This window comes from Ochotona curzoniae, unplaced genomic scaffold, assembly GCF_017591425.1.
Source record: "Ochotona curzoniae isolate NIBS_2020 unplaced genomic scaffold, NIBS_Ocur_1.0 scaffold_2587, whole genome shotgun sequence".
In the NCBI taxonomy this organism is placed as follows: domain Eukaryota; kingdom Metazoa; phylum Chordata; class Mammalia; order Lagomorpha; family Ochotonidae; genus Ochotona; species Ochotona curzoniae.
Genome location: NW_024467096.1, coordinates 27,374,794 through 27,390,818, shown reverse-complemented (window position 1 = coordinate 27,390,818; position 16,025 = coordinate 27,374,794). Strand labels below are relative to the sequence as shown.

Genomic DNA, 16,025 nt, shown 5'->3' with positions numbered 1-16,025 from the left:
CACTGGAAAATACAGCAAGACTTGGCTGAAGAGGGAGGAATGCCATGATAGTTCATTGGAGGAAAAGAACAGTCTTCTCAACCAACGGTGCTGTAGCAACTAGATGTCCACATCCGAAAAAGGATGGAGGTGAACCAACATGTCATGGCATATTCAAAATTAATGGAAAATGGATTATAAATGTAAGAACTAAAGCTATATAAGTCTGGGGGTGAAGTTTTAAAACTTGGACTAGGTGAAGAATTCTCATGTGTGATTCTAAGAATGTGAGCAAAAGAAGAATAAATTTACCTTCATCCAAATTAAGAAGCTTTATGCTTTCAAGGATCCCATCAAAAAGCCAAAGAGATGTGAATCGCATGTATCAGGAGGATTTTATGCCAACGATATGTAAAGAAATTTTAAATTCAAGAATGGAAAAACAAATAATCTAACTTAAAAAAAGGAGAATGGATGAGAAGGATTTCCCCCCAAAATAAAGTAAAATGTCATGAAAATGTAATTAAAGATAAGTTTATTTTAGTTCATTAAAAACCAAAATGAAAACAAAAGCTGAGACCGTGCAGAGAAGTCTCTTCCAAAACTCTGTGCAAACTTAAAGAAAAAAAGAATTAATTTAAAAATAAACTTCTCTTTCTCTTTTTTTAAAGATTTATTTATTTTTATTACAAAGTCAGATATACAGAGGAAGAGAGACAGAGAGGAAGATCTTCCTCCCCATGATTCACTCCCCAAGTTACCGCAACAGCTGGTGCTGTGCCCATCCGGAGCCAGGAGCCAGGAATTTCCTCCAGGTCTCCCATGTGGGTGCAGGGTCCCAAGGCTTTGGGCTATCCTCAACTGCTTTCCCAGGCCAGTGGGATGGGAAGCGGAGCTTCCTGGATTAGAACTGGCGCCCATATGGGATCCCAGGCACGTTCAAGGCGAGAACTTTAGCTGCTAGGCCACGCCGCTGGGCCCACAAAAATAAGCTTCTCTTTAACTTTTGGTTTTCCATAAACTGTTTGAATCCTCTTTATATATGACAGGATCTGGAATTCGGTGGCAGGGTCTGTCTGGATGGATGTTTTGCTTTCTAGCAATGTGGGTATTGGCATGTGATATGGTTATATTTCTAACGCTAGATCCTTCTGTGAGGGACAGTATGGTGTCTAAGAAAACGAAGAGGAATGTAAGTAACTAATTAATTATGATAGCTTTGTTGTATATTCATAGCAATTAATACGATTAGTCATAAATTCAGCAATACACCCATGTCTATGAAGAGCAAATAGTCTGATAATGAGACCAAGTCCAGGTTTGATAGACTGCTTTGGAGGTGCCATCAACAGGGCACTCTGGTTTTCTGTACTGAGGAGTGAGCCAGTGAACTGACAAGATGTTGTGTACCTGTGTAGGTGGCAAGACAGTGAGTGCAGTGTTGTCTTGTCAGCTCCATGGGCTTCTTAATAGAGTGTATGCTGTCCCTCCCTCCCTCACTCCCTCCCTCCCTTCCTTCCTTCCTTCCTTCCTTCTTTCCTTCCTTCCTTCCTTCCTTCCTTCCTTCCTTCCTTCCTTCCTTCCTTCCTTCCTTCCTTCCTTCCTTTCTTCCTTCCTTTTTTCCCCTCCCTTCTTTCCTTTCTCCCTCCCTCCCTCTTTCTTTTCTTTTCCTTCTTTTCCTTCCTCTCCTCTCCTCTCCTCTCCTCTCCTCTCCTCTCCTCTCCTCTCCTCTCCTCTCCTCTCCTCTCCTCTCCTCTCCTCTCCTCTCCTCTCCTCTCCTCTCCTCTCCTCTCCTCTCCTCTCCTCTCCTCTCCTCTCCTCTCCTCTCCTCTTTTCTTTCCTTTTCTTTTCTCTTTTCTTTTCTTTCCTTTTCTTTTCTTTTCTCTTCTCTTCTCTTCTCTTCTCTTCTCTTCTCTTCTCTTCTCTTCTCTTCTCTTCTCTTCTTTTCTCTTTTCTCTCTTACACATTGTCTAGGCAGATATTTGAGGAAAACATAGCCCAGTCTTTCGCATTTATGACAAAATATCTGCTAGTGGTTGTTTTTTTTTTTCTGATTATTTTCTTTTGCTGGTTTTTGTCTCCCCACCCCCAAATCTGAGGAAGTGGACTTAGGTAAGAAAGAATTTAATCTTATCACAATTATCGTTTTCATCATGTATACACTTTGGAAGGATGTGAGGGTATAAGCAATGGGCAACTAGAGTAGCAAGGTTAGGGAAAAGATGGAAATATCCTGGTGAGGTCTTCCCTCAGATCCGATCATGGTGCCTGCCTTTGTATGTTTTACACATTCTTGTATCATCTTTGCAATGACTTGATGTGGTGGAGATGAGAATTAAGAGACATGTCAAGTGAGGGGTTAATACAAAGTAGTTGTTATAATGGAAAAGCTCTGTTACAGCAATTCCAGCGAGTCTGACAGAGCCTGCCTTTCCAAATACATGTGGAGATAAGGTAGTATGAAGCAATTTTTCCCTTTCATTGTATCCTGCCCATGGCTTTCCCCCCCCCCTTTGACCTCATCATTAACTTTCTGAATAATTTATGTGCAAAAATATCTTAAGCAGATGCTTTGAGTTTATTTTCCATAATTATACATTTATATAATATTCCATATTATACATTTTCCAAAATCTTCTTATTGACTGAAAGATTAAATAAGAACTTGAAAGGTAATAGTGAAGTATCAAAATTGAAAAAAAAAAGATTATTTTTGTTGTTTTTGTTATTTGGGAAAGCAGTCTCCATTTCATTCACCAGATTAACTGGTATAACTCAAATTTTGGATGGCAATTAAAAGAACAAGCTATGTTACAGCAGAAGTATGCCATTTTCCTCATTCCATTCTTTTGGGTAGAACTAGTTAAAATCATGTGTTTTCCACTTCCCTTGGCAAGGGAGAGATAAGAAATGTATTTTAAAATGCATCGAGAATTTTGTTGATGATCATTTTCCCATGGGGACTGTTTGGAGAGCTGTGTACAAGACAGAGCCTATGGAAAAGCAACATGTGCAGCCATGCCTGGTGAGCTCCGAGCATTAGCCTCAACCACTGCCTTCAGCAGCCACAGCCTGGGTTAACCACTACCTATGCTCCCCTTCAAAATGGTGAATATAATGAGTAGGAATGAGCAAGAGGGACTGCCCTGTGTCCATACAAACTGAATCAGACGCCTTTGGCAGCCAATAATAAGAGAATTTGATTGTCTCTCCTAGAGAATTGACTTTCCTAGAGGAAGTCACGATAGTGTTCTGTGTGTGCATAGCAGTTGGAAGGTTCTGAAGAAAAGAACAGAAGGCTTAAGGATCATTTCGTTTCCATTATCTGATTTTGCAGTAATTTTGTTTCTTTATGGCGTGTTTTGTCTGAGCAAAGCATAATGGCAGCATTGGTATTGCTAAATTGAAGAGATGAACCCAAAGCATCCTTTCTTCTTCAAAGTACAAATGCAAGTTTCTTTCTGATCATTCTCTATTTCTCCCATATTGCATTCAATCTTGCATTTCTTCCCTTTATTTCTGAGATCCCAGCCCTGTGGACACAGAAATAGTAGGTGCCTGGACCCAGATGGGGCTCTGTCCAGCTCCCTGAGTGGTTTCTGGAATATTAAGTGACTTACCTTAGTAACTTAGCAACTTGTTTACATAATCATTGTCTTCCTCAAAGACAAGAACTTTATATATCATGTTCAATCCTGATCATCACTGGCTTTCTAGTTTGATGCATATAATCAGTGTTTCTCAAAAAATGATTGGGAAACAAAGTCATCCTCTGTGTATTGTTTTTTAAAATGATAATCAGGTAAAAAAAATGATAATCAGGTAAGAAGATAAGTTGACAGAATCAGTCGTTACCAAAGCACTGTGACATATGCTTGATAATAGAATTATCAACCAGAATGTTATTCTTTACCTATTTACAAAAGTAGTACTTGATTTTCATGGCAGTATGGAGACCAGGGCATTCCCAGGGATGGCCTCTCAATCATTTGTGAGTTACAGAATTGTGTACATGTTCTCCAGAGGTGTATGCGTTGAAGCCTTGGGCCCCAAATCCATGGTAATGGTTATTACATTGATCTTCAGAGTCAGTGGATTATGTTGTCTAGTGGTGGGCTCAGTTGGAGGTCCTTGGTCCTGGGAAGCTTTCCTGTGAAAGCTTGTGAGAGGGCTGGCTTTGTAACCCAGGTTCAGCCTTGGTATCTGCTTCCTGAATGTGCTCCCCCCCTTTGCATTTGTCCCATCACCTTGGACCCTTGTCAGATACGAGCCTAACAGGCCTGCTGATGTTGGACTGACAGCTTCTAAAACTGTGAGATGGAAAATGCTGTCTTCCTTCCTAAATAGGTCTTCTTAGATATTTTACTTGTGATGATAAGCTGACTTGTACATGTGTATTACATTTAATAACAAAGTCAAAGTTACTGCCAGTAGCACAGTGGTTTGCTGTCTACATTCATAATTGGTAGACATATTAAATTTCAGTTACAAGTTAGTGAAAATGAGAATGGAAATTCTGAGTTGAGCACCCCTTGAATGCTGTCTATCTCATCCTGTGGGTTTAAGGATTCACTGGTAATACTTTTAAATCTAATGTAATGGTCCCAGTGGTACCTTGCTGTGGTATATTTGAAATTTGGAACTGGGGCACTGTTCATTACTGGGAATGGCATAGTTGGTCCTGTTTGTTAATGATATTCTCTCTCTTTCCTCCCCCTTGTCTCTTTTAGAGATTTATTTATTTTTATTTGCAAGGCAGATTTTACAGAGAGAGAAAGAGAGAGAGGTCTTTCATCTGCTGTTTCACTCCCCCCCCTCCCCGCCCACAAATGGCCAACAATGGCCAGAGCCAAGCTGATGTGAAGCTAGGAGCTAGGAGCTTCCTCTGTATCTCCTGTGTAGGTGAAGGGTTCTAAGGACTTGGGCCATCTTCCACTGCTTCCCCAGGCCATCAGTAAAGAGCTGGATCAAAACTGAAGCATCTGTGACTAGAACTGGTACTCCTGTTCATGCTGACACCACAGGAGAAAGATTAGCTTGTTATGCCATTGTTTCTGCCCAATACTCTGTTCTGTTAATCAAGGAGGAGTGAGAGCGTGGGGGTGAGGAACAGCAGCACAGGGATTCAGGTATTCCATAATCTCTGTATTCGTCTCTGGGGAGATGATCAAGACCGTCTTTTAGGTGTGAAAGTCTTGAAAGATCCAATGTTCTGAGCTGCTATCCAGGAGTGACTTCATGTGGCAGAATATGCTAGTCGTCTGTTGGGTTAGCTACAGAATGTATGTCTCTATCATTGGGCTGATCTCCCTGTCTCTGTGGACGTCAGCAACCTGAGAAGCTGGACTGAACAGGTGCCCTCTGTCATCTGTCTGGGCTCATTACTGGGGGCACAGATGAAACCATCTGATCTCTATTTACTCTTTGCCACTTGACAGACATTTTGTTTTCTAAAATGCCGGGTAAAATAAGACAGACATGACATGACATTTTCGATCTGAATAGCTGGTTAGGAATCCTGTCACCCACTTGGTTAAGGTTAAGTCACTTAGTTGTGACTGAAGATTCCTCATCTAGGAATGTTGCCTGTATGCTTTGCAAGTTAGGATTCATGCCAAGTCGTTTATTTATTAACTAATAAGCGATAGGCAAATTGTAGGAGTTGTCTTTATTGCTTTTGATTTCTAAGCAAATCTGAATCCATTGGCGATTTTGCCTTCAGTATCAAATCTCCCTGTTTTGACAAGACGCCTGTTGATTCTCTGAAATACCTCAAGACATGCAGTTCTTCGGTGCTGGGAGGAGTCTCTGTCTTCATGGCTTCCTTTTTCTAGTGTGACTGGGGAATAGTAAAATGGGATTGCAGCCAGCTAACTGAGCATCTTTCATGGGTCTACAGATCATAAGATGTATCCCTTCATGTTACTGGACTTCCTTCTTAATTTGGAAGGTTAGATGGGTGATCGTGTTGTCCTCTTCACTGTAGAGTTGAAGACCCTTCCACCCTTCCTGCAGCCTCCGCATAAAGTTGTGCTCATTTCCTCCCTCCTTCCCAGCACTCACGGGCTTCATGGTGACACCTGAAGAGTCTCAGACATGTTTAGTAAAATAAAGCATTAGGCATCAAATATCATTTACAGGTGCCTCAGTTTTGCTCTTTTGTCCAGATTAAAAGCTTTCATCATGAGTAGAAGCACGGCCTTTTCCTGAGTATATCCAGGCATTGGCCTACTTAAAACCAGCAGAGCAGGGATTGCCATTGATGAGGTGTCTCCTTTTTTTTTTTTTTAAGATTTCAAAATTTTTATTGGAAGGGCAAATTTACAGAGAGGAGAGACAGAAAGATCTTTCATCCACTGCTCTACTCCCCAAATGGCCACAATAATCTGAAGCCAGGAGCTTCTTCTGCGTCTTTCCTTAGGTCCTGAGGCTTTCGGCCACTTTCCACTGCTTTTCAGGTGATGGGAAATGGAGCAGTCAGGATATGAAAGCAGCACCCATATGGAATCCTAGCCCTTGCAGGAGGATTAGCCAAATGAACCAGTGTGCTGGGCCTTTTAAAATATATATATTTTAAAGGGAGGAGAGAAGGAGGAATAGAGAAAGAGTGAGTGTATACATAAGAGAGCTTTTGTCCACTGTTTCACTATCAAGTGTCTGCAGCAGCAAGGATGGGCCTGTCAGAAGCCAGGAGCTACAGTCTCAACCTGGGGTTCCTGGGTGGGTTTCAATACTTAAGTACTTAAACCATCACCTGTTGCCTCCTGAAGTTTGTGTTAACAGGAGCCAAAATTGAGCCGAGCTGGGATTAGAAGCCAAGCACTTCCATCATGTTAGGTTGTAGACTTTCCACTTGGTGTCTTTAATGCTGTACCCAGTACTTCTCTCAGAGTCTGCTTACAGGAATCACTTCCAGAATAATAGTGTTTTGTTCGTAAGATTCATGTTTACAAGTACGAGGGGCAAGTGTCATATTGACACCTTAGCTTTCTATCAACTGGTACCTCAGCCATTGCTTAGGGTTGTTGTGTAGGCTGAAAATTAAGCAATAATGGGTTATGTAGGCTTACTAGATTAAAAAAAATGTTTATGTTAAAGGGGTTGGGACTTTTTGTTGATATTTGAACTAACTCATTGCCTCAAATAACCTTAGTTTTGATCATTTATATAACAAATGAAATTTGATTGAATTTAACCGTTAGCTAGAATTGAGGAAAGTTCTGTTTGAGAAAATACCCATTTCTTACCTTTGCTGTATTGATTCAGGAGAGGATATTTTACCAAGTAGGAATGGCTTTATAAGATATCCCTATGTTGATACATCAGCATTCAGAACACATCACTTGACAGACACATCACTGATCATTATTTTGTTTTCATATGGGTGCAAGCTATGGGACTGGTATTGTGCAGCAGGTTGAATCATCTTCCTGATAAAGTGCCTCAGAGACAGAATAAGGTTCAAGTGCTTGCCCAGCTCTGGTTTCAGCCTGGTCAATTGGGAATGAGCCAGCAAATGGAAGACTTTCTCTCTCCACCCCACTGTCTCCCACCCCAACACCCAGGCTCTTCCAGATAAACAGATCCTACCAAAGCAACCATGATCTGTGACAGGAGCCAGTCCTAAGCTTCAAGGATGTGCGGAAACATTGGGGATATCAAACACTTGTCATCCATACCAGCTGTTACAGATGTGAAAGGAAATGAGCTTGGGAAGTGAAGTGTTATTTTCAGCGACAGCTATGATCTTTAGATTTGAAAAATCAAAGCAGTGTGAGTCAGCCAGTAAGAGTAATAGTTCAAACCTACCACCATTTAAAAGTAAAGCAATAATTCATCCATAAAATCCGGTGTTTGGCCAATCTCACTTATAACTTTGCTCTCACTTGTGGAGGACCACGTTGCTCTGATTCCATGGGTGGTACTTGAGCAATGAGTGGTGTTTCATCCGAAGTAGCAGAACGGGAAAGGGTGACGGAAGGCATAGTCCTGGTTCCTCTACCTTGTCTGAAGAACAAACTGCACTCTTCCTCTGTTGCATTGTTTGGCATCTCAGAGGAAGCAGTGGAGGGAGATAGTCCACATGGGGAAAATGAGGACCTGTCCCTTTGTCCTCCAGGTTGGTGATCAGTGAAACCAAATCCCTGAGCCTCGTTTGGGATTAGATTTTACTTGGAGATGGTTGAACACAGGGGGCTGGGGCTTTTGGTGTGAACTAAGAAGACAGTATTAAATTCTTAGCAGATAACAAATCTAAGCAAATAGGCCCTGGCTCAGTAGCCTAGTGGCAAGACTTTAGTCCTCATCTTGCATATGCCAGGATCCCAAAATGGGTACCGGCTCATATCCCGGCTTCTCCACTTCCTTTCCAGCTCCCTGCTATGGCCTGAGAAAGCAATCAGGGATGGCCCAAAGCCTTGGGACCCTGCATGGAAAACCTGGAGGGGGCTCCTGGGTCCTGAGTTTGAATTGGCTTAGCTTCGGCCTTTGTAGCCACTTGGGGAGTGAAGCAGCAGATGGAAGATCTTCTCCTCTCTGCGTATCTGACTTTCTAATAAAAGTCAATAAGTCTTAAAAAAAAAAAAAACTAAGCAGATGAAGATCTTTTATTGGCTTTTGCATTCGTTTTCTAATTTCATTTAGAAAATGAATCATTTGTATAGAACCTGCTGTGTGCCCAGCTGCTTTTTGAGGAATTGCTTGGGAGGGAAAGGGCTCTAATTCAGGTCATGGGGTAAGTGGGCCAAGAAGAGAGAAGCGCCAGGAGTGTGGTTGGCAGAAGCCTAGCTGTTTTATTATTGATTGTCAAGACTTTTTCTTGCTCCCTGTTTGCATGCTCAATTTTATTTAAGACATCTTCTCTTCCAGGAATGGCCTGGGAATCCACTTCCGAAACGTTAGCTACACTTAGCAAATCAGTTGGGGCCCGACTTTCATGGTATGGCTCGGTGTTGGTTGTTCACATCCAGGCAGTTCGCTCAGTGTGCCTTGTGGGCAACTGGCCCAGGATTTTTAAGTGCCTCTTTTGTCTCCTGTCTATTATTCATCTCTTTTGATCCTTGGGGTTTGTAGCCCTGTAGGAATAGAAGCCATTTTGGAAAGTTAGGTGTTTATTTAAAAGCCTTGTGGAGCATTTCCGTTCAGCAAAGCGGAACTACCTTTTCCCATCTGCTAGCCTTGCATCTTGAAGACTCTCAAAATACAAGAGTTTTTAGGAGATTCACTTATTTATTTGCTTTTAAAGATTTAGTTATTTATTTGACACAGTGGCATAAGAGACAGATGCATAGACAGATCCTCCACCCTCTAGTTCCCTTCACAAATGGCTGCAGAAGCCAGGGCTGAGCCATGCCAAACCAGGGGCTAGGAGCTTCATCGGGGTCTCCTGGAAGTAGCTGGGCCAACATAGAAAAATTATTTTAAATCTTGGCCTCTAAGTTGATCCTGTCTTCTCACCCTCTCCCTGCTAACTCTGTGTCTTTGGGCAGGTTAGCTTGACCCCAGCCAAGCCTTGTTCCTGTTTTGTTGTTGTTATTGTTTGTTTGTTTTCTTTCCCTTAATTCGGGGATGACACTGGTTTGCTGGCAGCCGAGGGTGACATGGCGGCCTGCATAGTGGTAGTTTGTAGTGATGGCTTGCTCTTAGTGCCTGCTGGGTAGTGTTCCAGGAATTAACCTGAGTTGACTCATTTCAGATAGAGGCGATTAAAGCCAACAACAGATAATCAACAAGTCCATATTCCAGTAACTCATCCTTGTGTCTAAGCTGTGGCATGGCAAGAATAGTAGACCTATGGACAATTTTTAAGAAGTCTGTTCATAACCCGGTGATCCTAATTCTCATCACCAGCTTGTTTACGGATTTGCTCTTCTGCCAACCTTACTTGTATATTATTCTGCACATAAGGAAAACAGCAGTGTGCAGACAAGTATGAAAGCTGTGGTTCTCCTTAAAGCCAATTATGTAAAATACATGATATTTATTCCCTTTGTATCAATTTTTTAAAAATACTGAGGGCCCTTCATCCTAATGCAGTGAGTTAAGCTGCTGTTTGTGACTGGCATCCAATCTAGATGCCAGTTGAGTCTTGGCTGTTCTACTTAATGATCCAGCTGACTGCTGATGCACCAGGAGAACATCGGAGGACATGGATGCTGAGGCCCTCATGGGTGGCACCCCCTTGCTCTAGGGCCACTGTAGTGAAGGAACACAGCCTGGTAGATTTCATAGGACAGATGTGTATCTTTTCATTGTCCTGGAGGCTGGAAGTCTGGTAAAGTTGTAGGCAGGGGTGGACTGGGGATGGCTGTCTTCCTTGGGCATTGTCACGTGATTTTCCCTCCGTGCGTGTCTGTCCTCCTCACCTGTTGTTCTTATAAGGGCAGTGACCGAACACTGGTTTAGAGTTCTCCCATATAATCTTGTTTCACCTTAATTATCTCCAAATATAGTCACATTCCAAGGCATTGAGTATTGGGACTTAAATGTATACCTGGCATGGGGGGTGGCACAGTTTATCCCCAAGCAGATGGCAATCTGAGAGCCTAGCATAGTGATTTTGTCATCATGTTTCTCTGCAGTGGACCTGAGTGGCCATTCTGGTGAGGCTCAGATGTGGGAAAACTCTAGAAGAATCGCTTTCTCTGGCACTTGTATCGACTCAATCTAGTTTTTCTCTTTGTTATTTTTTGGGCTGTATAAACAAATTGTATTGTTTAGCATTTTTTTTTCCTTTTCTTTGAACATAAGTCCTTTGCACATAGTGTCTGTTAGGAAGTAACTGTAGAATTGAGTAGAGGTTATTTGTCTGCCATTGGACATTGTCTCATTCCATTCACCCCACAAGGAAATTAATCTTTGCTTAGCCATCTGTGAAGCCTGAAGGCCTCTTGTATTACTTGAGGGTTTTCTGGACCGAACTCTTTCAGATGTCTACATTCTTTTACTACAGTTACAAAACTTATTCTGAGCCACCTTCAGTAAGGGAGACTGTCATTGCAGCCAGTTTCCGTGTGGCTTCTTTGGTGCTCTATTATTGAGCCTCAGAGTTTCCTGTTCTTAGGGCAACTTAGGCACAGTCCCCTCAGACCTATCTCAAATCTGAGCTTGATAACTAAAATATAATTTATGTTATGTAAAGGACAAGTGAATTAAATATTCATCACACTTTGGATATGCCTACTTATTTTAGAAGTAATGCTTTATTTTTTAAAAAATGCAGGCTAAGTTTGGGTTTAATAACTTGGATTTAGTGAGTGTCCCCTTGGGGTAGCTTTCATGAGTGCTGCATAAAAATTTAGGAAAATTAAAGATGGATCTATTAATTTTTTATGTTTAGGAAGTTTGGGTTTCAAAAACTACTTGGTTTTCCAACTAGTGACCTTTATGGCGGTGCATGTGTTAAAGTAGTTTATGGTTTGCATTGATATTAAAATTTTAAAAGTAATTTTAAAAGAATAAATATTCTTACAAAATACAGTAGTAAAGAAGATGGTTACCTCTCTTTCTTTTTGGATCTAATTGGCATTTTTTGGACTAATTTCATTTGTTACATAAAGCATTTTGTTATAAGTCAGATATTATATAATAAAAGTTTTTTTATTATTACTACCTTTTATCAGTTCAAAGAATCCCTCATATTTAGTGAGTGGCTGTTCTTACTATATTTCACACCAAGTCACGTTTAAGCAGTTGCTTGTTGACTTTTTTTGTATTGAATAATATAGTAACAGTTGTGAACGTCTAGAGAATTCTTTGCCTTTGAGGACTCTCCAGAATCGAATGAAGATTCTGTGAGAGAGAGAGAGAGAGAGAGAGAGAGAGAGAGAGATGCTTTATTGTTTTTTTTTTAAGTAACTTATGAAGTTTAGAAAAATGCGTGTTAGTATCAGATGGCAAATCCACAACATATTTACACTAAACTTGCACAAATTGTGATAGAATATTTATATGCTGAATTTTGAATAAGTGGAAGAGACTGTGGTGATAATTATTGATGTGCGCATGAGGAATTCCAGTGGCTTGGTTTCCGTACCATGTTCTTACAGTTGTGAATTGGCATCTGTGCATGCATTAATGGTGTTCGTAGGATTAGTTAGCCAAGACTGAGAAGAAGTTTCATTTGCTGAACAATGCATAAGAAGCTATGTTCTGAGAGCCAAACGTGTGGCATAGCATGTAAACCACTGCTGACACTCACTCCCGGGATGGAGTGCCTGCAATTGAGTTCAGCCTCTGTTGCTGTCCAGCTCCCTCCTAATACACCTGGCAAAGCAGAGTGATGGCCCAGCACTTCCCTTGTTACCACTTGGTACTACCTGATGGAGCATCTGCTTCCAGTCTTCAGCCTGCCCCAGACTCGGCTATTTCGTTTTTATCCATGTGGGCAGTTGATCAGTGGATGAGAGATCTGTCACTGTGCCTTTCAGACACATTAAATAAACGTGAAAAAGAAATCTGTCTAGAAGTTTCAGTAGGTAATATAATCCAGAATCTCAGTTTTAAAGACATAATATTGTTTTCTAAATGAGCTGTTAACATAATAGAAACCGTGGGCCCGGTGCATGAGCCTAGCGGCTAAAGTCCTCACCTTGAATGCACCAGGATCCTATATGGACCCCAGTTTTAATCCCAGCTGCCACACTTCCCATCCAACTTCCTGCTTGTGGCCTGGGAAAGCAGTGGAGGATGGCCCAAAGCCTTGGGACTCTGCACCCACATGGGAGACCTGGAGGAATTCTGATGCTCCTGGCTCCTGGCTTTGCCTTGCCTCAGCTCCAGCTGTTGCAGTCACCTTGGGAGTAAATCATCGGATGGAAGGTCTTCTGTCTCTCTTCCTTTGTATATCTGACCTTCCAATAAAAATAAATAAATCTTTAAAAAAAATTGAAGTGACAAACATTATATTGAAAAAAATCATGATAGAAACTGGGTTAACAGATTTAATAACAAATGTAAAGATATTTGTTTCCTAGAAAAAGATCAAGGATTGGCAGTATAACCTAAACTGACCTTGTACACTGAAATATAGAGCAGACATTGGTTGATTTGCCAATTTGGCATAAGCAGTAATTTTTTTTTAATGAAGCTAAGTATAAGTTTTATCATTTTTGTTGTTGGTGCATTTTAGACTTAAGTCATTTAATATTTGAGTATAACTATCTTCCTAAGATACAATTAGAAATTCATTGCAATATATTCACACAGTCATATTTGGTTTTTTTTTTTGTTTGTTTGTTTTAAAGATTTATTATTCTTATTGGAAAGACGGATTCATAGAGAGAAGGAAAGAAAGAGAGATCTTCCATTCATTGGTTCATTCTCCAGATGCCTGCAGAGGCCTGAGCTGAGCCAATCTGAAGCCAGGAGCCAGAAGCCTCCATCTGGTCTCCTACATGGGTGCAGGGTCCCAAGGCTTTGAGCCATTCTCCACTGCTTTTCCAGGCCATAACCAATGAGCTGGATGGAAAGTAGAGCAGGTAGGACATGAAACAGTGTCATATAGGATGCCAGTGCTTGCAGTTTGAGTATTAGCCAGTGAGTTGTCACACTGGCAAGTGGCTTTGTTCAAACCATTAGCGTCGATGCCTTTGTGAATGGCACTCTGCATGCTAAAGCAGGAGCAGGGTAGGATGCTCTTAGGCCAATTTGCAAGTCCAGTCCTGAAACCAGAGCTTTGTCATCTTGGAAGCCTCTTGTGAACCACTGAACTATGTTTAAGCTTGTTCTGAAAATCAATATTAGCACAAATTAAATTCATTTCTCTTGGATAAAGCCAGTGAAGACTTTATGATGAGATAAAGAAATGAAAGTGAGATTTCTTAACAAGATATTGGTGTCTGCAGAAAGTTTTGTGGGATCAAAATCAGATGGTTGATGAAATTTAGTTGTGTAAATTTGAAGCTGAGTGTTGTTACTTCCAGAAATCATTTAATGAGTAGAATTGCAGAACATTCTGTGTTAAGGCCCCCTCCCTGAGTCCTCCCATTTTAAACAGGAAATTACCAGTGGTATACGTTCCTAGCATGTGTGCTAATAATTTCTACCCTGGTCTTCCTTTTTGCATTGTTTTCCGCAGGTGATTGAAGACAGCACCGGAGTCCGCCGGGTGGTGGTGACCCCTCAGTCTCCTGAGTGTTACCCGCCAAGCTACCCCTCCGCCATGTCACCCACTCATCACCTGCCCCCGTACCTGACTCACCACCCACATTTTATCCATAATTCTCACACGGCTTACTACCCACCTGTGACTGGACCTGGAGATATACCACCACAGTTTTTCCCTCAGCATCATCTTCCTCCGACCATCTACGGGGAGCAAGGTGAGTGGATTGGCGTTGTTGTCCGGGGCTGTAGATGTGGTTGATTTGTCAGTTTCAGAGCACCTTTCCTTTCTTTATAAAGAGCATAGTCTAAAGGGATCTACCTGGCATGAATCTCACGGGAAAAGACCAGTTTCCTTTCTTGAATTGTGTCTTGGACAAATTATCTTGTGCTTTCCAACTCTTTCTCTCATTTCTCATAACTTCGGACCCCACCGTACAAAGTGGGATAGCCACTTTGTTTTTAGAAAAGTGTCGGTGATCCGTTGTGGGTCCTATGAACAGATCTTCATGTGTGAGTGACTTGGGGCAAGATTAGCCCATCTTTTCATTGACACCTATTTCCTCATGCTTCAACAGTAGCGAAGAGGAATAATAGAAAAGTGTGCTGTGCCCTGTTTCCGAGGTCTGAAGGTTGTGAAGCCTCCATAAACTTTTGGTTTCCTGAATGCTTTATGTTGAATCTGAAAACGATGTGTTGGACAACTCAAAACTCCTTCGATGTTGCCGTGGTCCCCCGACGCTGTCATTGTCACAGCTGCAATCTTACTGTTTCTCAGGCAGAAGTTGACCTGGAGCCTGAGGCTCTGCTCTGGAAAGAAGGGAGCTAACAAACTGAGGGTAACCTCTAGGTCTTTGCACACAACTGATTTTCCTTCTTAGTCTTGACAGTGAGTTGAAGCATTCAGTGGCTTGACACATTTATGTTAATTCAGATAAATGGAATGAAACATATCAGCGACACCATAATTTTTTTTGATTAAGAATTTATCACCCCCACTTTCTTACCAATTATACGTGTATGTGGTTTTAATTTACATTTTCTTGGTGTGTTCACCTCACATTATATACTTTTTTCCTTATTGATGAAAGAAACATCTGATACGGAGTTTTTAAGTGACATATCCTGTTGTAACTTAGGGATGGAAATTTGGTTCTTTGAAAAAAAGCACCAGGCAGAATAATCAGTGCTTTCCTAATAGGGAACAGAGAGCCTGTAACAAAAGCTGAAGCCATTGCTTCAGTTCTCCAGCAGTATCAATACTGTCATATTCATTTGATCTCTTTGCCTATCAATATAACAGCAAAAATATCCAATAGTGGGCCCATAGGAAATCATAGTTGGAAAAGAACTAACACACTTTGATTTTGTGTAATTTTACATTTGTTCAGGGTTTTCCTCTGGATCTGAGCAAGGATGGCACTGGACGTGTGTGGCCACTGCCTCCTCGTGTGATGGTGCTGCCTGGCACGCCAGGCTTCAGCAGTCCTAGCAGTGTACCCCAGGCTTAGTATTGCTTTATCAATGATGGCCTTTACAGTTTTACATAAGCTGAAAGTATGAATTCAGTCATTAAAATTAAACAAACAGAAAGCTTAGTCTCTTCGTTTCCTAGTGCTATTTCAGTTCAGTTTCATTAAAATGACACATAAAAGTCTAGATAAACTGTTCTCACTGATTTAAAATTTAACTCAACTCTGAAACAAAATGATCTTGCTTTATAAATGAGAGCTATTTATATATTGTCTTACCTTAGTTCTCGGTGTATATACCTAAAAGCAAGTTAAACATTAATTTTCCAAAGCATAAAATTTTTTAAAAATTGACATTTTTAAATGAATACTGTTATATCAGTTCCTGTGGTGAATATTTTAAATCGCATCTATATTGCATTGTAGTGTTTACAACGTTGATCATCCTGTTATATTTTCGCAGTTTCTCTG

The 16,025-nt window shown here is 41.1% G+C and overlaps 1 protein-coding gene across 4 annotated transcripts in view; it reads left to right on the top strand.

The window, feature by feature from the left end:
- The window catches only part of FNDC3B (fibronectin type III domain containing 3B), a 340,056-nt gene that overhangs the window by 191,347 nt on the left and 132,684 nt on the right, over window positions 1-16,025 (top strand). For all 4 annotated transcript variants that reach the window (XM_041002960.1, XM_041002962.1, XM_041002959.1 and 1 more), the window contains one exon: window positions 14,057-14,300. In XM_041002960.1, coding sequence (XP_040858894.1) covers window positions 14,057-14,300 — 244 coding nt within the window. The remainder of the gene's footprint in view (window positions 1-14,056; window positions 14,301-16,025) is intronic.